Source organism: Acomys russatus, chromosome 25 (assembly GCF_903995435.1).
Source record: "Acomys russatus chromosome 25, mAcoRus1.1, whole genome shotgun sequence".
Lineage (NCBI taxonomy): Eukaryota > Metazoa > Chordata > Mammalia > Rodentia > Muridae > Acomys > Acomys russatus.
The window spans coordinates 31593212-31618517 of NC_067161.1; the positions used below are offsets into that span (position 1 = coordinate 31593212).

General features: G+C 42.9%; 1 protein-coding gene across 2 annotated transcripts in view; it reads right to left on the minus strand.

Annotated features, from left to right (window-relative positions):
- Canx (calnexin) overlaps positions 1-23704 on the minus strand; it is a 30751-nt gene extending 7047 nt beyond the window's left edge. Inside the window, exons 1-9 of one of the 2 annotated variants that reach the window (XM_051167419.1) lie at positions 23537-23704; positions 13213-13396; positions 12005-12078; positions 11535-11593; positions 8336-8477; positions 7655-7736; positions 6679-6871; positions 4240-4429; positions 179-292 (exon numbers count right to left, since the gene is read on the minus strand). In XM_051167419.1, coding sequence (XP_051023376.1) covers positions 179-292; positions 4240-4429; positions 6679-6871; positions 7655-7736; positions 8336-8477; positions 11535-11593; positions 12005-12078; positions 13213-13389 — 1031 coding nt within the window. In that variant the 5' untranslated portion in view covers positions 13390-13396; positions 23537-23704. The remainder of the gene's footprint in view (positions 1-178; positions 293-4239; positions 4430-6678; positions 6872-7654; positions 7737-8335; positions 8478-11534; positions 11594-12004; positions 12079-13212; positions 13397-23536) is intronic. The other variant, XM_051167420.1, reaches the window with a different exon arrangement.
- Between the last annotated feature and the right edge of the window lie 1602 nt (positions 23705-25306).

Below are 25306 nucleotides of genomic sequence, written 5' to 3' on the forward strand. Positions count from 1 at the left end.
TTTAATTGCAGCTGGAGAGATGGCTGCTTTTGAGGCCCAAAAGAAACAACAACCTATACATTTATCAATCACATTTAACATCTTCACAGAGACATACACGGAGGCAAAACATCAATGCACATAAAATAAAAATAAATTTTAAAACAAAACCCAGGTAATTCTAAAAGCAAACTCTCACCAATCTTCTGGCTTCTCTGCATCAGGGTCTGGGATATACTCAGGTTCATCATCTAACCAGCCTTCAGGCTTTGTGGCCTCCTCATCTGGAATCTTAGCAGGGGCATCTTCATCCCTTAAACAGAAAACACCAATTATGACAACACTAGCCAGAGAATCAGGCACTGTAGCCTCCTTTTAAAAACTGAATTAATTCATCCTAGAAAATATTTACAAATCATTACCTGAGCTACGGCCCAGAACAAGAATGAATTGAAAACAGCAGCCAAAGATCAAGTAGATATTTCTCTAGTGGAACTAGAGGAATAATTAAGAGTTAAAGGAGAAGATGCCTAACTTCATTGGTCATCAGTGAAATAAAAATTAAAATCATGGTAATATACCACAATCATCTATACTGGGATCTGATGCCCTTTTCTGGCAAGCAGGCGTACATGCAGATATAGCACTCATATACATAAAGTAAATAAACAAACCGAGAAAGAAAAAAGAAAAGAAATCAAGCAAGTAAGCAAAACCACTACCAGGCCACATAGTGGTGGTGCACGCCTTTAACCCTAGCACTCAGGAGGCAGAGGTAGGTGGATCACTGTGAGATTGAGGACAGCCTGGTCTAAAAAGTGAATCCAGGACAGCCAAGGCTACACAAGAGAAACCTTGTCTCGAAAAACTTCAAAGCAAAACAAAAAACCAAAAAAGTGCTGGTGGGGAAAAAAAAAAAAAATGGTGTAGTTCCTCAAAATAAAAGTTACCACATGACCTGACAACTTAATTCTTAAATTTATATCCAAGAAAAATAAACACATACACAGAAGCCAATACATCAAAAGGGGCAACAACCTACACATCAATCACATAACAGATAAGGTGGATAAACACTCACCAAAATTATGAAGTAGTTCTCAGTCATAAGAAATGAAGTATTTATTCATGTTTCGATATGTTGAAACATTAATGTTGACCACAAGAAATCAAATGCAAGTGGGGCAATGGTGGTGCAGGCCTTTAATCTCAGCACTTGGAAGGCAGAGGCAGGCGGATCTCTGTGAGTTTGAGGCCACCCTGGTCTACAGAACAAGTTCCAGGACAGCTAAGGCTACAAAGAAACTCCGACTGGAGGGTGGGGGGTGGGGGTGGGGATTCAAACAGAAAATCAAAAGGCCACATAAGCCAGGAATGGTGGCGCACGCTTTTAAACCCAGCACTCAGGAAGCAGAGTCAGAGAGTCAGGCAGATCTCTGTAAGCTCAAAGACAGCCTGGACTACAAAGCGAGTCCAGGACAGCCAAGGCTACACAGAGAAACCCTGTCTCAAAAAAAAAAACAAAACCAAAAACAAAAGGCCGCATATTATTCAATGTCATTTCCATAAAATGTCCCCAATAGACAAATTCAGAAGAGAACAGGCAGATTAGTGGTGGCCAGGGTCTGGGCAAGAAGCGACAGCAGAGTGGGTGTCCTGTGATGGTGAAGAGGCTCTACAGTGAGGCAGCAGGGTACAGGGTTGCACATACGTCAACAACACCGTCTTGTGCATCTAAAACAGCACTCCCAAGATGGTCAAGGTGGTAAATGTGGCAATTTCAGGACTGTCAAGGCTGAGACAGAGTCCGGACTTTGAAACTAACCAGGACTACAGAGAAAAGGTCTGTGGGTCCCCCCCCCCAAACAGCTGACAAAAACAGAGGAAGAAAAATAACCACCTAAAATAATACTCAAGCTAAAAAAAAAATCATTAGGTGGTTAAAGAGTATATGCTGCTCTTTCAGATGATCTGAATTTTAGTCCCAGCACCTCCATGGCAGGTTACAACCACTTACAGTCCGTTACAAAAGACCCAATAATACCCTCTTCTGGCCGCCTAAAGAATCAGAACAGGGGCTGGAGAGGTGGCTCAGAGGTTAAGAGCACTGGCTGCTCTTCCAGAGGTCCTGAGTTCAATTCCCAGCAACCACATGGTGGCTCACAACCATCTATAATGTGATCTGATACCCTCTTCTGCAGATAAAGCACTTATATGCAATAAATAAAATAAATATTAAAAAAAAAAAAGAATCAGAACAAATGGTGCATGGACATACATGCAGGCATATCACCCATACACATAAAACAACAAAACAACGTTGTATATAGTGGCTATAAAAGTGCTACTTCAGCTAGTAATCAAAAATATTTTACCTGTGCTCAGGTTGTATTGTTTTATTTTGTGCAGGCACTGAACTCAAGGCCTCATGTGCTCTACCACTGACTAGTAACCTGCTTAGCACATACTGTTTTAGAACTCTCTTAGTTTTAAATTAACTCTGTGATAACCTAAAGGATTTGTGTAACATTTACCTGGTCTTTTAAAGCTGAATACTTTCTTCCTAATATTGAAAAACATTGGTTGCAGAATACAATACTGATTCCAGATATAATATGCACCATATATACAAGTCAACCTAGCGTACCATAAAAATTTAAAGAGAGGAAAAAGCTGGGAGATACACTGGAAGCACTGCCAACCCAGAAAACAGGCTTTAAGAGTATTGTTTACTTAGGGCAATGGTATTTTTCAAATTAAAATTTACATTTCAGGGGCTGGAGAGATGGCTCAGAGGTTAAGAGCACTGGCTTTTCTTCCAAAGGTCCTGAGTTCAATTCTCAGCAACCACATGGTGGCTCATAACCATGTTTGAGATCTGGTACCTTCTTCTGGCCTGTTGGCACACATGCATGCAGAATACTGTATAAATATATAAATCTTTTCTTTAAAAATTTGCATTGGAGGTCACAGCAGATAAAGGCAGAAGCCTGATGACCTGAATTCAGTTATCTATTTTACAGAAGAGACTCAAGTTGTCCTCTGACCTCCACAAACATGTTGTGCCCTGCATGTGCCTGAACAGAAACACATACAAACACATATAAACACACACACACAAAGTTTGCTAGCTGGGTTGTGCACACCTATAATCCCAGCACTTGGGAGGCAGATCTCTCTCAGTTTAAGGCCACTCTGGTCTACATAGGCAGGACCAGGACAGCTAGGGCTTTATGGTGAAATTCTGTCTCAAAAATAAATTTTAGGGGGCTGGAGAAGTGGCTCAGAGGTTAAGAGCACTGTATGTTTTTTCCAAAGTTCAATCTCCAGCAACCACATGGTGGCTCACAGCCATCTATAATGTGATCTAATGCTCTCTTCTGGCATGCAAGCACACATGAGGGCAAAATACTGTATAAACCACAAATAAATAAATCTTGTAAAATAAATAAATTTTACCCAGGAAGTGATGGCACATGTCTTTGATCCCAGTACTAGGGAGGCAGAGGCAGCGTGGATCTCTGAGTTCAAGGCCAGCCTAGTCTACAGAGCTGGAAGGTTAGTTGTAGTAGTTCTAGGATAGCCAGGGCTACACAGAAAAAAACCTGTCTCAAAAAACAAAACAAAAACTTAGCTTTAAATGTGGATCATTACATCATTACTTAGCAACACAGCATGTTTAGTATGTAGGAGGCCTTCAGTTCAATCCTTAGCACCTAACCCAATAAAAACTAGCAATAAATAAGTGCCAGAATGGCCGGGCATGGTGGCACACGCCTTTAATCCAAGCACTCGGGAGGCAGAGGCAGGTGGATCACTGTGAGTTCGAGGCCAGCCTGGTCTACAAAGTGAGTCCAGGACAGCCAAGGCTACACAGAGAAACCCTATCTCAAAAAGCAAAACAAATGGCTAAACAAAGAGATTGTCACAAACCAACCACAAAAGTTTTAGTGTCCAGTAACTTATAAAATGGTGAATAATAATCTGTATTATTACTGCTGGGTACCTTTCTCCTGTAAATAGATTAAGTAGCCCTCTCTTCTCTTCTTGCAAGTGGGGCACAGAGCCTTACTGTGTATCCCACACTGGCCTCACACTCACAATCTTTCTGCTTTAGCTAGGATTACAGGCATGTGCTAACATTCCTAGATGGTATCAGAGATTCTTTAAACAATCAGATCTCACTAAATCAACATTTAATTGTTCAAGATATGTCGAAAAATGTTTGCTTATACTCAAAGATGGAGTTCCAAGATTTACCAGTCATCTGGTTTGACAGCATCTGGATCTGGTATTTTGGGTCTTTCATCCCAATCCTCAGGCTTCCGGTCTTCTGGGTCCTCGATTTCCCGTGAAGGGTTTACAGCAGGAGTCATGTCATTCAGCAGATTTCCACTGTTCACAACTGTCTGATCAACTAGTATTTCAAAACTATTATCTGGATTCAAGACTGCAATTAAAAATACTGACTTAGCCATTCAATCCAACATCCCTTTCAATCCAACACAACAACTCATTCCTTCTGGAGAAAGAACCAGTGGTTAGTCATAAAACAAAGCCTTTTCTCAAGAGCCTCAAGCACCAATGCCATTTCCTTGTGTTCCTAGAAATTACTTCCTTCATCCCCACCTCCATCATGTAGGGTTTCTCTACATAGCCCTGACTGTCTGAAACAACTATTACTGTGCCAGGTGTGGTGGTGCCCATCTTTAACCCTAGCACTCAGGGAGGCAGACACAGGCAGATCGCTGGGAGCTCAAGGCTAGCCTGGTCTACAAAGCAAGTCCAGGACAGCCAAGATAACAGAGAAAAATCCTGTCTTGAAAAAACCAAGTGAGTCCAAGACAGGCACAGAGAAACCCTGTCTGGGGTTGGGGGGGGGGGGGGGGGGAATGGGGGAAGCATCATTACATGAATGTACAGGTTCACTCTCCTACCAGGTAGGTTCTAGGAAATAAACTCGGTTCCTTGGGCTTAGCACCATATAAACACACAAAACTGGTTATTTAAAACAACCACAACAAAAGAGTGGGAGGGTCTCAAAAAAATAAATACCCTGAAAACTGTTTTTGTCTTTTTCAAGACAAGGTTTCTCTGTGTAGCCCTGGCTGTCCTGGAACTTGTCCAGGATATCCTTGAACTCAGTATCTGCCTCTCAAGTGCTGGGAGTGCCAAACCACTACCCAGCTCCCTGAAAACATTCATAAAATTGCCTGAAACTTCATTTTTATGTCAACCTAAGGAAGAGAAGCTTCTTTCATTGATAACCAACTAAGCTCATTTACTAAGACGGTAAGTCAAAAATGTTTTCTATCTTTTTTTTTTTTTTCAGATACAGCATGTATTTATCTCAGGCTGGCCTTCAAAAGACAAGTAACTGAGAATGATCCTTATTTTCTGAAACTCTTGCCTCCATCTCCCAGTGCTAGGGTTAGACAAGTATGCTCCATCATGCCCACTGTAATACAGTGCTGGGGATAAAAAACCAAGGCTTTATACATGATAGACAAAGCTGGGCAGTGGTGGAGCACGCCTTTAATCCCAGCACTAGGGAGGCATAGGCAGGTGAATCTCTGAGTTCCAGGCCAGCCTGGTCCACAAAGCAAGTCCAAGACAGTGAAGGCTACACAGAGAAACCCTGTCTTGAAAAAACAAAAAACCAAAGCCAAACCAAACACACACACATATATAATAGACAAGCAATCTCCCAACAGAGCTACACAGCCAGCCAAAAAGGTTTTTTTTTTAATTTCTCAGATTGCCAGGTGTGGTGGCACAAGCCTTCAATTTACCCAGCACTCAGTTAACAGAGGCAGGAGCATCTCTGAGTTCCAAAGACTCTGCTTCATAAGAACAACAGCCAGGTAGTAGTGACACATGCCTTTGATCCCAGGACTTGGGAGGCTGGTTTGAGGCCAGAAACAAGTTACAGGACAGCCAGGGCTACACAGAGAAACCCTGTCGTCCCCCCCCAAAAAAAGGGGGAACAAAAGACAAATCTACTCTACAACTTTGTAATTAAAATGCTTATGGCAACATACTCTATACAGGGCAAAACCACTAACTGACCTACAGGTATTAAATATTGGAAAAACTAGTATCGCATTATAATAGGAAGTTCTCAGTCATTAATAGTTCTAGTGCATTCCAGGACTGCTACGGCAACACAGAGAAACCCTGTTTCAAAAACCCAGAAAAGTAAAGTTCTAGTGCAATTTCAGGTGCAGCTGAAAACTTCTTGTCTAAGAGGTGGACCTATTAGTGTATCAGCCTTATAGCAGAACAGCCCACATTAACATCTGTGAGGGGATCTCTCTAAAACTGACCTCACCATTTCCTTCTCAGCACACTAGCCTGGGTCCTCAGCAGGGCCTTTAATGCTCCTGGTGTTAGCACATGTTTGCTTTCTGTAGTAAACGGGTGACCATGGGAGACGTAAATTTCCCACAGGGCATGGTGCCTTCTCAGCTACAGTTTTTTTCCTTCCCTTCAAATTCTACTTTGGTCCCAGAGGTTTAGTTTAGTAGTTTCCTGGTGAGGCAGGAGCATGGCCTGTTATCCACTTTCATTGGCAGGCAGTACACAGGGTCTTTTCTAAAGGTTCTTTATAAAAAAAGCTTTAAAGTATGCAATCTTAACATGAACCAGATGCTAGGTATGTAATGTCTTAAACCCCCCCAAACAGCTGGATGGTCTTACTTAATGTGTAAAGATGCGTTTTCTTGTCACTGAAATAGGGCTTCAGATCTGCATCTGGCCTCTTAGCGTGCTTTTCTTCATATACACCTGTCTTGGGGTTTTTGTGGCGAAAGATGAAGTGCAGTTTGTAGTCCTCTCCACATTTATCTGGACCAAACATAATAGTATAGGGAGTCTTGTCGTGGAATTGATCCTTCAGAGACAAAAGTAGAATGCTTTAAGTGAACTCTAGTCAAAGAATTAAAAAAGCAAACTTTGAAAAGTTATCATACTTCCTCTTTTAAAACTGCATACAAATCAATCTATTGCAAAAAAAAAAAAAAAACCTCATGATTTTATAGTATCAATGAAAAATAACTAGCAATCACCAGAAATAGTAAAATGCTAAAGGAAACAAAGTTATATGATATAAGCTTTTTTCAAAAACAAGACATAAGCTTGAGAAAACTAAAAAATAACAGCACACGCCTTTAATCCCTGTATTTGTGAAGCAGAGGCAGGTGGATCTCTGGGTTTTGAGGCCTGTCTAGTCTACACACCAAGTTCCAGGTCAATCAGAAATATACAGTGAGATCCTGTGTCAAAAAGTAGATAGATAGCCAGGCATGGTGGCGCACGCCTTTAATCCCAGCACTCAGGAGGCAGAGGCAGAGGCAGGCGGATCACTGTGAGTTCGAGACCAGCCTGGTCTACAAAGCAAGTCCAGGACAGCCAAGGCTACACAGAAGCCTGTCTCTAAAAAAACAAAAAAATAAGATAGATAAATAAAATCACAAAACAAACTAACTAAAAACTAAGAAGTCCACAGGTAAGAAACCAGAAATAAAATATAACTAAAGCTTTAACAGTCACCCTTTCAAGTCAAAAGCACATCAATGACAGTTCAGTAGCAGGGCAGCCTTTATTTTCATAGGTCTCGCATGGTCAGCTCTAAGAATTACAAAACAAATTTTATGTAAGCAGACTGTGAACCTACCAAGTTGAGTTCTGCAGTCTTGGAAAGCAGCTTCACATAGGCACCACCACATTCTATTCCATTCTGAAAATTAACCTCATATCTAGTTTCAAAGAGAAGAGAAAAAGAGTTGTATAGAGTTTTGAAAGACCACATTTCCTAACTGATTTTCCCCAGCCCAGTCCGTTTCATCACAAGCCCAATGATCAGCTCCATAATGGTTTCATCCTCTACTGCTTTCATGTGGCCACTCAACCACACAAAAATCAGAATACAAAAGAAAAGTAATCCTTTTTTTTTTTTTAAAGATGTATTATCTATTGTATATACTGTGCTCTGTCTGCATGTACACCTGCAGGACAGAAGAGGGCATCAGACAGGATTGTAGATGGTTGTGAGTCACCATGTGGTTACTGGGAATTGAACTCAGGACCTCTGGAAGAGCAGTCAGTGCTCTTATCCTCTGAGCCATCTCTCCAGCCCACAAAAGTAATCCTTAATGCAAAATCCAGACATCTTTTTACTTCTAAGAAGGTAAACAATTAGACTGTAGGCAAGCAGTTAAAAACAAACCAGTCAATATGTTCACATTGATACAAAATTTCTACTGTAAACATATGATTTTTTAAGTGTATGTTAAGTTTTATACAGTCACCTGAGAGTACCCTTTCTAGAAAAGTATCAAAGAGGCACTGAACTTACTGAACAATGAGAGGCTTGGTATCAAACAGGAAGGGCTTGTTCAGTTTAGCAGAGATGGCATGGTGTTTGGCCCGAGACATCAGAACAAGTCCTTTATCCCCTGGAAGCTTTGTTTCCTTCATTTCATCTACTTCCCACTTTCCTACAAGACAATACAAAAAGGCTCTTGACTATTACCCACAGCATTTAAGGTTTTCTTTTTTTTAAACTTCAGTATTATGTAATGTTTTCTTTTAAAATACAGTCTCTTCTGAGGTAGACTGACCACCGACTGCAGAGCACCATGAGACAGGAGATAAATGTGCACGTGTACAGCACACAGCCAAATGAGGTAGGAATGGTCACAGATGAGGGAGAGGGTCCCACTATGAGCAGAGGGAGTGCAGGGCCAGTGTGCCCTCCTCTGTGCTCCATCCCTGGATTCTTGGTATGCCCCCCACCATTGCTAGACCAGCACTGCCATCCTGCCCCATACTCATGAGGCAGGTGCTGCAGCCAGGGCTGTCTTCTTGAGCAAAATTTCTACATCAGTGAACAGGAAGAGTCCAGCAGAGGAAATGGGGATCCTGGAGATTTGTCCATGTGTTCATACCCAGCCCCATAGTAAAGGTGCTGCTGCTTGAAGGGACAGCTAGGTCCCCAACTTTACCTCCCTGCCCCTGCACCCCCACCGCTAGACCTGAGAGAACTGCCTTACTCCATGCTCCCATCAAGGATATTTTGCAGTATTCTGTGGCCACTTGCTTTAAGGCATCAAGTCCTACACTTGGTCAGCTGGCTCCAGAGGAAAAACAAGAGAGAACAAGGATGAAGGGGACACAGCAGCTTTACTGTTCCCAGGCTTGCACCTGCCCCCAGTACCCTGCCCCTGCTCCGTCTCTCACGCCATCCTCAGCATCCAGAAAGTAAAGGGAATGAGCAACTGTAGGGGCAAACAGAGGAGCTGGAGTGGAACAAAAATGGTGAGTGTCCCTTCTTCACACTGAAGATTGTGAAATGGTCTGAGGGTCCCATCAGCTGAAACCTTATGGAGGGAGTAAGCAGGAAAGCAGATGGCACAGAAGTGCTCTAGACAACTGTCACAGGAAACCACCCTACGCCCTCCAGCTCTACATCCAGCACTCCAGGAACATTTAAGGTCTTTTAAATGGTAACAAACTAAATTCCAGGTTGTATAATTACCACAATGATCAATGTCTGCCATTACATTTACCTGTGAGATGAAATACTATAGAGTCATGTGTATCTGTCAAATAGTAGTACATGGTTTGGAAATAACTGTAGCCTGCCTATTCATTATACTTAAAGAGAAACTTCCATTTCTAACGTAGTTATTAAAAGGTCTAACTAAGGGCTGGAGAGATGGCTCAGAGGTTAAGAGCACTGACTGCTCTTCCAAAGGTCATGAGTTCAATTCCCAGCAACCACATGTTGGCTCACAACCATCTATAACTAGATTTATATACATTAAAAAAAAAAAAAAAAAAGTCTAACTAATCCTATCACATATAAAGTCATATACAAAGATGGTATCTCTCCAAGGGAAAAAAATATGAAAATACCTCCTTTTTTATTTTTATTTTACATTCACTGGATTTTAGTTTGAATGCATGTCTGTGTGAGGGTGTCAGCTCTTGGAGTTGCAGACAGTTGTGAACTGCCTTGTGGGTGCTGGGAATTGAACCCAGATCCTCTGGAAAAGCAAGCAGTCAGTGCTTTTAGCCTAAGCCATCTATCTCTCCAGCCCTGAAAATATCTGCTTTTTAAAAATACTACTGTTTCAGCCAGGTATGGTGGAACAAGCCTTTAATTGCAGCCTTCAGGAAACAGAGGCACAAAGAGTTTGAAGGCAGCCTAGTCTACAGAGTGACTTCCAGGACAGCCAGGGATACAGAAAGAAACCCTGTCTCAAAAACCAAGCAAAAAACCTGGACGGTAGTGACCCACACATTTAATCCCAGCACTTGGAGAGGCAGAAGCAGGCAGGTATCTGTGAGCTCACAGACAATCTGGTCTACAGAACGAGTTCCAAGACAGCCAAGGCTACACAGAGAAACCCTGTCTAAAAAGACAAACACAAAAACAAAAAAACCCCCAAGCAACAAATTTTTTATTTTTCAGCAGTGCCTGGTGGTAAAGCCTTTAATTACAGCACTTGGGAAGCAAAGGCAAGCTTATGAGTTCAAGGACAGCCTGGTCTACATAGCTGGTTCTAGGACAGGCAAGGACACATAGTGAGATATTATCTCATTAAGTCTCATCAGTATGGCTGCCTAAACAAGGACACCAACAGACATACTAATTCGAAGGAGGGAATCTCATGGGGCCTCAATCTTAGACAAACAAGTATAAGCAATTAAGGAATGCTGAGAATGGGATAAGCAGTCTTCCCAAAGAAGAATCCCCAAATTGGTTACCAAGTGGTCAGCCCGAAAATCATATACATGCAAATAACTTTATAAAAGGGAGCAGGCTGCACTTAGATACTTACAGAAAAACACATAATAAAGAAATAGAGATCATGAATTTGAAAGAGAGCAGTGAAGTGCATGGGAAGGACTGGAGGGAAGAAAGGGAAGAGGAAAAAATGTAAATGTATTTTAATTACAAAAAATATCTCTTAAATAAATAAGTATTGTTTTTATTTTTGTGTATGCTTGTGTATATGAATACCCTTGAGTTAGATGGTTGTGAGGCACTGTCATGGGAGCTGGGAAACAAGCATGGCTCTGGAAGAGCAATACATGCTCCTGACTACTGAACCATCACTCTAGCCCCAAAGATCTTCTGAACTAGTCTTTTGTTTGTTTGGTTTGGTTTTGGTTTTGGTTTGTTTTTGAGACAGTTTCTCTGTAGACTTGGCTGTCCTGGACTCACTCTGTAGACCAGGCTGGGCTTACAGGCATATGTTATCACACCTGACTTGAGCTAATCTTAAGAGATGGCATGGATCTAGTGGATACCCCCAGCCATGAGCATATGCGCAATACAAACTGGAATCAGTGGGCTTCAAGTTGGGAGAGGTAAAAGATCTGGGAGGAGTAGGAGGTGGAGAGTGGGAGAAGGATGTGATCAATACATTAATATGCATCTATAAAATTCTCAAAAACCAATAAGCTCATTTTAAAGAGACAGAGATGCCATGGAGCAAGATGCTACTTTTTTATCACACTGTATCTAGAACAAACAGAATTCTCACCATCATATTTGGCAATTTCATCATCAGTGTCATCTTTTTTGGCTTTAGATAAAATCCACCTGTAATTTAAAAAAAAAAAAAAAAACAACCCCAAAGTTAAAATTTAAGTGACTGTAAATGCTGCTTCAAGCAGCATCTCTTTCCTGTTAAAGCTAGCCTACTTAACAAGACTGAAAAGAAAACTCCCAAGAATGAAATCTAGGGTAGCAGAGAGGAACAGGAATGAAGGCAGCAAGAGGCAGAGTCCCAAGATAACTTCCATGTACAACGAACACCAGAGATATACAGTGGGACATGCTATTCCAGGGGCCCACATTTTAAGGCTGTATTTAGCAGCAGAGCAATTGCCTCCCACACATGACACCAGGTTCAACCCCAATACTGCTTTTTTAAAAGGTCCAGAGTTTTCCCACTATTCTCTTACTTACAAGACATTCAACTCTCAAACTTTCATCCCCGGGAAAACTTACCCTGACAGAGACCCTCTGTCAAAGGAGTCAGCAAAATAAACTTCCCCTGTTGGAACTGGAGCTTTGTAGGTGACCTGTGTTAAACATAAAACAAAGTAAGTAAAATCATAGGCGGGCGTGGTTGCGCTCACCTTTAATCCCAGCGCTCGGGAGGCAGACACAGGCGGATCACTGTGAGTTCGAGGCAGCCTGGTCTACAAAGCAAGTCCAGGACAGCCAAAGCTAACACAAAGAAACCCTGTCTCAAAAAACAAAACAAAACAAAATCTTAAGAAGTAAAATTTTAGCCAAGCACAGTGGCACAAGCCTGCAATCCCAGCCCTTCAGAAAGATCTCAAATCCCAGGCCATCCAGCCCTAGAGAAGACTATTTGTACTGGGAGAAGAGGGGCATTTAGTAACATTCCTTAGAATTCACTAGTGTGGTTTGTTTTCAATTGTCACAAAGCTTTCACAGCTGTCCCTGGATTCAATCCTCATGTACCAAAGGCTGTCAGAAAGCTTAACAAGGATCTTTTAAATTTTTTCCTTTGTGCCAGATGGTTGCGCATGCTTTTAATCCTAGCACTCGGGAGGCAGAGGCAGGCGGATCCCTGTGAGTTCGAGGCCAGCCTGGTCTACAAAGCAAGTCCAGGACAGCCAAGGCTACACAGAGAAAGCCCATCTCGAAAAACAAAACAAAAACAAAATTTTCCTTTGAACCAGGCAGTGGTGACGCACGCCTTTAATCCCAGCACTCGGGAGGCAGAGGCAGGTGGATCTCTGTGAATTCCAGGCCAGTTTGGTCTACCAACTGAGTCCAGGACTGTCAAGGATACACAGAAAAATCCTGTCTCGAAAAACAAAAAAACTTTGCTTTGCCTTTAAAAACAATCATTTTTTGGTGTATGTAGGGTAGGGGGTGGGGTTTCCTGGGGATCAAATTCAGAGCTTTACACATGCTAGGCAAGAATTCTACCATCAAACTATATATTCTCAGCCTCTGGCTTCATATTTTTTGCTTTTTAAGCCAAAAGATAAAAGGATCTACCTCAAGCAGGGTGTGCTGACACATGCTTTGGCAAGCAAGCATGGTGGCACGTGCCTTTAATCCCAATTCTAGGCCAGCCTGGTCTACATAGTGAGTTCCAGGACAGCCAGAGCTACAAAGAGATGCGCTGCCTCATAAAAACCAAAAAGAAAAGTATAGAAGATTGATCTACTTCAAACCTTTGGAGATGGAGGAGTATTGGTATCTGATTTCGATTTTGAATCTTCCACCTCTTCAATAACATCATCAAGATCATCTTCAATATCAATCATGTCATCATCATGTCCATCGTGAGCCTGAACAGCTGCAGTTCCAAGGACCAGTAATAACAAACATAGTAGCCATTTTCCTTCCATGACCTACCTGCACAAAGAATGGAACGTGAGATATGCTACCTCTCACTTTAAATTCCATAAAACCACTAACCTTTGCCTGTTCCTTATTTAAAATCAAGGTTTCCAATCATACAGCTAAAAGAAGCATTATATTTCAACCTAGGAGATAAAAAGGAGTTTCCTAAAATCAGTTAATTAACAACATTCAAAGACAGGTGGGGCGGGAGCCTTAATTCCAACATTTAGGAGGCAGAGGTAGGTGGGTCTCTAATTTCAAGGCCAACTTGGTCTACAGAATGAGTTCCAGAACAGCTGGGGGCTACACAAAGAAACCTTGTCTCAAAAATTCCAGAGAGATGGCTCAGAGGTTAGGAGCACTGGCTCCTCTTCCAAAGGTCCTGAGTTCAATTCCTAGCCACAACATGGTAGCTCACAACAATCTATACTGAGATCTGGTGCCCTCTCTGGCACGCAGGTGTACATGCAGGTGAAACACTGCATACATAATAAATAAATCTTTAAAAAAAAAAAGAATTGGGGGGGGGACATGCAAGCATATCTAATTATACCATATATATACCATAACTACATATATATAAACTGGGTATTCTGCATACTTTGGATGGCAGAGGAAAGAAAACTCTGAATTAAACACCTTCCTGAACCGTGAAGTGCTGTCAAAATAGAATAAAATAAATTGCAACAGTCCTCCACTCAGGAAGCATACGTAAGACATTGAAGCTCAGTGTTATCTTTGGCTACAAAGTAAATCTAAGGGTAGCCTGAACCACAAGAAACCCTGCCTTGGAGCTGGACAGATGGCTCAGTGGTTAAGAGCACTACCTGCTCTTCCAAAGGACCCGCGTTCAATTCCCAGCACCCACATGGCAGCTCACAACTGTCTGAAACTCTAAGATCTGACACCCTCACACCAATGCACAGAAATTAAAATTAAATAAAATATTAAAAAAAAAAAAAAGAAAAGAAACCCTGCCTGCCTGTCTCTTTCTCTCACACAGTGTCTTTCAACTAACTGTGTACCCTCTTCCTGAGAGCTGTCAAAAGACAAGTTGCAGAAACCTTTCCTTCTACCGCCTGAGTCTAGGGATCTGACTTAGGTCATCAGGTGGTGGTAACCCCAAACTGTTTCATAATGTCCAAATGCTCTTTCATGTTTAATTTACAGTGTCTACTGATTAAAACATTAAAATGAAATGACAGCCGGCGTGGTGACACACACCTTTAATCCCAGCACTCAGGAGGCAGAGGCAGGTGGATCGCTGTGAGTTCGAGGCTAGCCTGGTCTACAGAGTGAGTCTAAGACAGCCAGGGCTACACAGAGAAACCCTGTCTTCAAAAACCAAAAACAAAACAAACAAAATGAAATGACAATGTATTGTAATAATTCACTTCAATTACAGACTTATTATGGATACTGCTGCTGCTATTCAGTTCTCAGGTGTGTGCACATTTTAAAATTAGTATTCCATAACAAGAATATTAATCAGAGTACCAGCTACTTTAATGTCTCATCAACTAAGCCCTCCAGTCTGGGTATTAGCCTTTCATGGATAGTAGAAAGGCGTTCCTTCTATGGATCACAGCTCCATTGAAATAAAAGCTGAGCTCTATAGGCACAAAAAGTGAGCTGCGAGTAGATGGGGCCTGAGAAAACAGCCAAGATCCTGGGGGGAAAACAAGCAGACATGCCCTCGATAGGGCACAAGTGTCTCTTTCTCACAGTCACCCAGGCAACCCCAGTCTTTCACTCTCCATTACCAACATCAGGACACTTACCGTCCTATCCTTTCTGAAGCCACCCTACACCCAGATGAGATTCTTCACCTCACAGCACTGTTGTGTATGGAGTCTGTATCTGCAGACACTGTACACTCTCTGGCTAGCAATCAGACCTTTCCTTCAGGCTGCTCTGCATAGTATTATCCCAAAAACCCTCACTCACTTCAGTCAAGACATTTTCCACCTCCCTCATACACATTAATGTATCCAGCCCCCTCTACTCTCTTAACACACTGCTGGTCTACAGAGTGAGTTCCAGGACAGCCAGGACCACACAGAGAAATCCTGTCTAAAAAAACAAAAACAAACAAACAAAAAAACACAAACCGAGAGAAAATATTTACAAAGCACATATCTGATGGACTTAACTTAAACATACAAAGAAATAAACTTCAACATACAAGAACCCAATTAGAACTAAGCAAAAGCTGGGAGTATAGTTCAGTGGTAAAGCTCTTTGAGAGGCCGAGCTGAGTCAATGACCTGTACCCAAAATAGGCTACCAAAATACTTCCAGCAGGTGAATGGAAAAATAAGATAGCTCATCCATACAATGAAATCTTGTTCAATCATTGAAAGAAGTGCTCAAAGACGAAGATGATGCAGGTGCATCTAAAAGTGTATTGCTAACTAAACAAAAGAGGTCAGCCTGCAAAAGCCCAATTACTAACATTCTGAAAGGAGCAGAACTATAGACTACCATAAGATAAATTATGTGAAGAGGGCATTTATTTACTTTTTTTTTTTTTTTTTTTTTGGTTATTTATCTATTTATTTTGGGTTTCTTTTTCTTTTGAGACAGGGTTTCTCTGTGTATCCTTGGCTATCCTGGACTCACTTTGTAGACCAGGCTGGCTTCGAACTCACAGCGACCCTCCTGCCTCTGCCTCCAGAGTGCTGGGATTAAAGGCATGCACCATGATGCCTGGCAAAAGGGCATTTTTAAAAGGCATTTAAACTGTTAATACTTTTGATTATGAATATAAATAACACTGTGTATATATCATAACCCATAACATTGTAACACATAGAAATTTACTTTAAAATTTGTAAAAACAAAACGAAACAAAAACCCTAAAAACTAAAACATTTAGGAAGCCAATTGATCAAAGAAAACAGTTACAATTAGACAAACTGATCTACAGCTTTATTGACCAAGAGACAATCTTACTGAGGGTGAAGGGAGAGTGCTCAGTAAAAATGAACCTTTCAAAGTACCATACTAGCTCAAAGAGCTACTTCTCACAGCAGATAGGTCAATGATTTTGATATTGCCAGGAGTGTCAAGAGTAACTAGCAATTAAGTAGATGGTGGATGGTAGCAACTTTCTCTGCTAGAATAAAAATTTACAAATAAGAAAATAAAGGCTGGTGGGAAGTATTCACATAGCAAAGTAAACAGAATTAGAGACAATGGTATGATTGTTTAGCTTAATACAGTCATATTTTAAAAAAAGAAAAAATGTTTGCATGTATTTGTATATATACGTCAGTTGGAATGCTTACTACTTCCTTGCTGTCACCTCAGAAGGTCCACAGAAATGAAGGACACTACATTACTGTAACCACCAAACAGACCTAATACAAGATCTTAGTTTCTAATATTCTCCAATAAAAGGAAAGAATACTTCGTGAAACAGTGATTCTACGAGAACAGGATAATATACAAGACAAGCCTGGAAGCTGGACACAGCGTGCTAAGCTGGTGGAAGCTAGAGGTGACACTCAGGAAGCTAAGCGAGGCAGACCAGCTCCAGACTCACTTTGTAGTCCATGCTGACCTTGAACTCAAAGATCTGCCTGCCTCTGCCTCCCAAGTTCTGGGATCACAGGTGTGTGCCACTGCAACCTGCTCCAGATCTTTTATCTTTGTATCTACAGTCTCCCAAGCAGATAGCACACTTGAGTTGTTTCCCAGAGTTTCTAAAATTGTCAGTAAGGAATCTCTAACAAGTAACAAAGCAAAAGAGAGTGGAAGTACACACTTTTAATCCCAGAAATCAGGAAGCAGAGGCAGGTGTCTAGTTCGAGGCCAGATTGGCCTACACAGTAAGTTCTGAGACAGGTAGGGTTATTTAGGGACCTTGTCCAAAGAAAGGAAGGAAGGGAGGGAAAGAGAGGGAGGGAGAGAATAAGGCTTTGCTTTTAACATTTATTGATTGTGGATGGGAGTCAGAGGAGAATAGCCTTCAACTCTGTAGGGCCTGTTCTCCTTTTACCAGGTGGGACTTGGGAGCTGAACACAGGGCATCATGCTTGGCAGTAGCCATCTTTACACACTGAACCACCTCCTCACCCAAGCAATCAGTTAAAAAAAAAAAAAAAAAAAAAAAAGCAAGCAGCAGGAGACAATTAGAGCTTGACAGAGAGCACTCACTTGACATGCTACAAACTCTAGGTTCGGTGCTCAATGTGAAAAACAATTAGCAGAGCTCTAGGGCCACAGGCAGCAAGTACTCCCTGGATTTGCAAGGCTCAAAGGGAAGTCAATACAGAATTTATCTTACTCCTATAAAGTAACATATTTCCTACTTAATGATATCCCTGCCTCCACTGCCAGGACCTGGGATTAAATGCATGTACCACTGTATCTGGTTTACTTTTGCCAGCTCTTTTAAAAATATAATTACTTTAAAACTTTAGGGGTTTTTTTTTTTCCCCAATTACTATTGAATCACTGAAGATGGCTCTGTAATTGGAAGCAATGGCTGTAAGACCAGCATGAGCTCAAGGCCAGCAAGCTCCAGCCTATCCAGGGATTCATAGCAGCACTGGCTAAAAGAAAAAGGCTGGCAAGAAGGCTCAGTGGGTAAAGACACTCACCCCCAGGACTGACAATCTGAGTTCATTCCCTGGAACCCACATAATGGAGAGAACTAACTCCTGCAAATTATACTCTGACCTAGACACATGCATGGCATGTACACCCACATCCATGCACACCTATACACACTATAGTAAAACCTTAACTTTATTTTTTACGAATGTCTGCCTGCATGTTTGTACACAATGTGCAGGCCTAGAGCCTGTGAAAGTAAGGTGAGGTCAGATTCCCTGGAACTGATGCCTATAAGGCACTGTATGGGTACTGACAGAAGCCAGCGCCTCTTCAGGCCCAATACATTAAATTTAAAAAGAAGAAATGTAAGCTTAATGAAATTTAGTCATTCTCAGTTTAAAGGGGTTTGAAGGGCTGGGAAGAGATAGGTATGTTCCTGGGAATCACTAATCATTTTTGCCTTGGCTTAATATTAATAGCAAACCTAAGGCCAAAGACAGACCCTACCTAAACAACACGGTGGACTGCTCTTGCAGGTAGCCTTCTGGCTTCAATGCACACACATGCATGGCCACCCATATAAATGCACACACCTATAAACATACCCACAAAAACATTTAGGGTTAGGTGTCAATGGTGGAGCGTTTCTCTAACATGTGAATGCCCTAGATTTCTTCTCCATTAATCAAATAATCACTCGACTGCATCAAACACAAAGCCAAAAAAATTACATTGCTTACAACATGAAGACTAAGGCATGCTCCCCAACTTATCAAAGACAAAGCAAAGAGCCTAGTTTTCAAGGCCAAAGGCATCTTCAAGACCACCTACCTAATGCACTCAAAATTCACTGCAATCCATTCAAGGTTCAGAAGAGCAAATTATCTTAAAACCCTAGAAGCAGAAACTTTAGATTCTATTACTGTGCAGCACTGTGGTCAAAACCAGAGCCTCGGGCTGGAGAGATGGCTCAGTGGTTAAGAGCACTGTCTGCTCTTCCAGAGTTCAATTCCCAGCAACCACCCATGAGATCTGGTGCCCTCTTCTGGTGTGCAGGTGTATATGCAATAGAACATTGTACATAATAATTAAAAAAAAAAAAAAAAAACAGAGCCTCCCAAGTGCTGCCTCTGAGCTGCACCAATGCTCAGGTTGCCAACTTTGAAACTTCAATTCCATATTATCAAGACAGCTCAGTGTTGGAGAGCAGTAATGTGTCCTGTCATAGAAAACTTTTCTAGTTTCCCCAGCTTCTGTGTGTCCTTGGTCAGTCAACTCATCTGTATGGAGTCCTCCTTCTTTCTATGCACCTGTATAACAGTACTGCCCAATGCCTGGATTCTTTAAAGATATATTATTTTTCTTATCATATATATGAGTGTGTGTTTGTCTGCATGTATGCCTATGTACCATGTATGTATCTGGTGCCAAGGAGGCTAGAAGAGGGTATCACATTTAGATTGTTGTGAGCCACCATGTCAATGCTAAGAACTGGTTGTCTGGAAAAGCAGCCCGTGCTATTAACTACTGAGCCATCTCTCCAGGCCCCGAGGACTACTTCTTATAAGATCCCCCAAACCCCAAGACAGGGTTTCTCTGGTAGTCCTGGCTGTTCTGGGTTCACTTTATAGACCAGGGTGGCCTCAAACTCAAACTCACAGCAATTTGCTTGCCTCTGCCTCCTCAGTGCTGGGATTACAGGCTTACACTGCACCAGGCTTCTTGTAAGAATTTAAAAACAAATTCAGGCATGTGTGGTGGCACACGCCTTTAATCTCAGCACTTGGGGAGACAGAGGCAGGAGGTTCTTCCTAAGGTCCTGAGTTCAATTCCCAGCAACCACATGGTGGCTCACAACCAGCTATAATGAGGTCTGCTGCCCTCTTCTGGATTGCTGCTGGCCCATATGCAGGCAGAATACTGTATAAATAATAGTTTGAAAAATAGATGGCTCCGTGGTTAGGAGCACTGTCTGCTCTTCCAGAGGTCCTGAGTTCAATTCCCAGCAACCACATGGTGGCTCACAACCATCTATAATGTGATCCGATGCCCTCTTCTGGCCTGCAGGTGTACATGTAGGCAGAACACTCACTGCATACATAATAAATAAATCTTTTTTTGTTTGTTTGTTTTGTTTTTTCAAGACAGGGTCTCTCTATGTAGCCTTGGCCATCCTGGACTCACTTTGTAGACCAGGCTGCCCTCGAACTCACAGCGATCCGCCTGCCTCTGCCTCCCGAGTGCTGGGATTAAAGGCGTGCGCCACCACGCCCGGCTAAATATTTTTTTAAAAGATTTATTTATAAGCCGGGTGTGGTGGCGCACGCCTTTAATCCCAGCACTCGGGAGGCAGAGGCAGGCGGATCGCTGTGAGTTCGAGGGCAGCCTGGTCTACAAAGTGAGTCCACGATAGCCAAGGCTACACAGAGAAACCCTGTCTCGAAAAACCCAAAAAAAAAAAAAAAAAAAAAAAATATTTAATAGGGGAAAATGCATATAATGCTAAATGCTCATCTATTAAAAAAATAAACTTAGGTATACATGATGGCACACTCCTGTAGCCCCAAATTACTTGGGAGGCTAAAGTTGAAGGATTGAGTGAGCCTAGAAATTCAAGATCACTGTGGCAGTCAGGGATAGAGCTAAGCAGTAGTGTTTTCCTAATAGCTAAATTCAAGGTCCTAGATTTCACCCTTGTAAAGTGTGATCTGAGACCTGCTCTATAAATGAGATATGCAATACCTTATTCACATATCAGACTTGGAGTTTTTTTGGTTCACTTGCTGGTAGTAGAATTCTGGGTCTCAAGCTTGCTAGGCAAGAGCTACAGCATCCCACCTTCTTGTATTTTTTTTCATTGACAGAAACATAAGTAACCTTTTTCTTTTAAGTTTTTCAAGAAAGAGTTTCTCAAAAAAAAAAAAAAAAAGAAAGAAAAGAAAGAAAGTTTCTCTGTGTAGCCTTGGCTGCCCTAGAACTCTGTAGACCAGGCTGGCCTGGAACTCGGAGATCTACCTGCTTCTGCTTCCTGAGTGCTGGGATTAATGGTGTGCACTACTGCGGCCCAGCTAAGAAGTAATTTTTTGTTTTATTGAGATAGGGTTTTTTTGTGTAGCCCTAGCTATCCTTTGTAGACCAGGCTAGCTTTGAACTCACAGTGATCCACCTGCCTCTGCCTCCCAAGTGTTGGGATTAAAGGAGTGCGCCACCTCGCCTGGCCCAGAAATAATTTTTTAAAGCAACTTTTCCCCTATTAATTCACTTTAAGATATGAATATATTGCATATACTCACACCTACATACAGATTCTTTTAAAATTAAATAAATTTTTAAAAGAGATTTAAATTTTTTTCTAGATTCCTTTAAAAAAGAGAAAAAAAAAAAAGAAAAGAAAAATATCAGGACTTAAAAAGACTTAGCTCAGTGGTTAAGAGCACTGGCTGGCCGGGTGTGGTAGTGCAGCCTTTAATCCCAGCACTCGGGAGGCAGGGGCAGGTGGATCACTGTGAGTTCAAAGCCAGCCTGGTCTACAACAAAAAGAGCACTGGCTGCTCTTCAGAGGCCTCAGGTTTGATTCCCTGCACCAATATGGTGGTGGCTCACAATCATCTGTACCTTCAGTTCCAGGGGATTCAATGGCCTCTTACATCCTTCTCAGGAAGCAGCACACACATAGTACAAACATACACACAGGCAAAACACATACACATAAAATAAAAATAAATAAACCTAAAAAGACTTTAATTCTCACCTACCACTTGTAGGTGAGAATTCAATAAGCACTTTTTACAGTAAACTATATAGACGACAACTATCCTTAGCACTGTAATTATTTCTTAGAGCTGCCAGTTCTACTTCCCCACTTCCTTACACTTCCCAAAGCAGTCTCATGGTATCTGCCCCCTCAAAGGTGGAGAAGGTAGGAGGCTCACTCCCATTTTAAAGGGAAAGGAAGCAAAGTTACCATACTGGACCCAGAATTCTATAGTTATCCTTACCAACTGCCACTCTACTCCTTTAAAGCTCTCTTGCAGGGCAAGTGACCTCTGCAGGACAAGGATGCAACGGTGTGACTGTCAAAGCGCCGGCAACTCTGTCAAGATGTACGTGCTTGTGGCCCTTGAAAGATAAGGAGCTAATTGCACCGTTTGGTTAAGATAGCAAGGTGGAGAAGGGACGCTGACACCATTTTCAGAGAGACTGGTGAAACTCCTACTGTGGATGGTCCATCACAACACAGCTCATCAGGGTCTGACTAAGCTGTGCACCCAGTCTGGCCCGGAAACTTAATTACAGCACAAGCACAACATGGGAATCGGTTCTGCTCGCGCCCTTTCAAACATTATTGGAAAAAAAAAAGTAAGAAATAACAAAAGGGCAAATTATTAAAAAACAGAACAACAACAAAAAACCAACAGAATCTTCCATTTCCTCAGGGTGCAGAAACTGTAGCTCACCTTTGTTCCTCAAGCTTTTAATATTCAGCTCGGTTTAACTTCACACAACCAGTAATCACTATCGTCTGGACTAACAGGTAAGACACAAAGTGTGATGAATGTGTCTTCAGGTCCTGGCACAGAAGACTTGACCCAAAAATTAGTATGTCAGTGTAATGGACCAAGGCATTCAGACAAGAAGCCACTGCAATGACTACCCACTGAACCTTTGCTACACAGCTAGCTTCCCATCTCCTTTATTAATTTAATACAAGGCCACGAGGCATTCTATTTACGACTGGGGTCTGAGTCCTAAGAAGAAAAATCTCCCAAATTCCCATGCCCCCACCAAAAAAAAACAGATTAGGTGTTTGAACCCAAGCTTCTAACCTTAACTACAAAACCAAAAGTGGCTAGTCCTCGGTTACATCGCCAACGTGACCACTAAAACTACCTGCATGACCTTGGACCAGCCAATTCAAACTTCTAGGCCTCAGTTTCCTCCACTCGCTAACCCGAACTTTTCCTTTGGCTTTCCTGCTTTTAAGGTTCAGTGAGTAGCCCCACTGGATTACTATCCACCACTGAGTTAGGCAGGTGCTGAAATAGTTAAGCCCTAAGTTTCTCAAGCGCTACACGTTCTAGTACATTCTACTCCTTCGTCAGGGTGCTGTGGTCCAGTCTTCGCTTCGGGCAAGTTATTTTCTCCTATCGGAACTGGAACGCTTCTCTCTCTCTCGATTCACTTCACCTACCCTACTGCTCAGGCTACCTACTAGGCCCGGCTCTCCTTCTACACAGGTACCGGGCTACTCAGTCCACCTCCGGGTGGGCCGAGACAGGGCCTAAGAAAACTCTAGAAGCAAAGCTAGGGGGAAATTGTTAGCTTTCTCAGAGGTCAAAGGAAACCCCAGGACACCTGCCACGCCTCCCGACCCCGGCGGCGCTGCCCAGGCCAGCCGAGCCACCCTGGCGGTTCTCCTCGCTGTCCTGAGCGTCTGCCCGGGCCTGCGCCACCCCCAAAGACCGCCGGACCCCTCGGCCGTCGAGACTCCGGCCACGCCCGACCCCTCCGCCGCGGCGCCGCTCTCCCAGGCTCCCGCCCCGGGCTCGTCCAAGGCCTGAGGCCCCCCGCACACGCTTCCCGTCTCACCTCGAGCCTCACGGGGACTACAAGCGGCTCCTGCACCTTCTCCCACTCGCACACCCGGCCCCGCGCTGCAGTGGACACGGCGGCGGAGGCGGCCCGACCGTCACGTGCCGCAGAACTAAGAGGCCTCGACTACCGCCGCCGCGCGAACGAGTCCCACCGCACGAAGCCCAGCCCCGCGTCCGCCCCTCGCTCTTGAGTGGCTACAACAAACGCCAAGTCCCGCCCCTTCACGCAAAATCTGAGACTCTATTGGCAGTTACGGCCATCGCTCCAAGAGCCTTCCCATACGCCCCCTAGGGCTATTCTTCGTGGAGCGTGATGATTGGTCAAGAGCAAGGCAGGAAGTGGGTTTTGATTGGGTAACAGGAAAGAAGGCGGGCCATCATCAAACGGGCGGGTGCGCGCTCCCGAGGCCGGGCGGCTTTGGCACGGGTTCTCGCGTGGGTTTACCCTGGTTCCTCAGTGGGAGGTGTGTCGGCGGCCATCTGGAGAAGACGCCTTTCCAACCCATTAAATTAGGAACTTTGTTTCAGCCCCGGCTACCTTTCGCTACGGGACACATGGCCTCCATCAGAAATGGTGAAAGGTCCCTGTGGGCAGCAGACGCCACCGTTCCTGCGGAGTCATCGCCCAGAGCCCTGGAGCCTTAGACCTCTTCACCTAACAAAACACTATCTAGGCTCCTAATCATGCAACATGAAGTCACCTTTCCCATATTCCCGTGCCGTTTCCTGATTTTGGCCATTAAAATCAGACATACTCTAGCGACAGGGTCGAGGAAAAAAAAAAAAAGGTGATGCCATGTGCAGGTTTAAAATACATATTTCCGTAACCCACTCTTTTTTCATCTTCAGTATGCTAAAAGCCCTGTAAGATTGCAGTGGCTACCGGTTGGCTAGATCTTTGAACATCTTGATCGCCTCTGGTTGTATTTGGTGACCCAGCGTTTTGAACACTGGGGAAAGAATCAGCAGGTTTTTATCATCTATGTAACTCACGAAACCAGCACTGTTCAGCCACCCGAAGAGGCAGGCAGGGTTTGATGTTTGAGTCAATTTAGTAACTGCCAATTCTAATTTTTTTTTTTTTTTTGAGACAGGATTTCTCTGTGTTAGCCTTGGCTGTCCTGGACTCAATCTGTAGATCAAGATGGCCTGGAACTCACAGTGATCTGCCTGCCTCTACCTCCTGAGTGCATTATAAGTTTTAAATTAGGAGCTCTTTCTTTTTATACCTTCTTTTCTCATTGTGGGTTTTTTTTTTTTTCTCTTTCTTTTTCGTGTTATGGTTTGTGTGGGTTTGAGGGCTGTACATGTGTGTTATACTTGCATGTGTCTGTGTATGTGGAAGCAAGATGATTATATCCTTACCATTCTTCACCCTAATCCCAGGAGACACTGTAGACTGGATCTCCTCACTGAACTTCGAACTAGGCTGCCAGCCAGCAGGACCCAGTGCTCTTCCTGTCTCTGCCTGCAACAGCACTGGGTCATAGGCATGTGCACCATGCTCTAGTTTTATACAAAGTGTTCTTACTTATCCTAAAGTAATTTCACACATATATATTTCCTTTATTCTATCTTTTTTGTTTTTTTTTCTGAAACAGGGTTTCTCTGTGTAGCCTTGGTTACCCTGGAACTCTCTATAGAGCAGGCTGACCTCATACTCAAAGAGATCTGCCTGTCTCTGCCTCCCAAGTATTGGGATTAAAGGCATGCGCCATCACAGCCCTATTTTTACTTTTTTTTTTTTTTTTTTTTCTGAGACAGG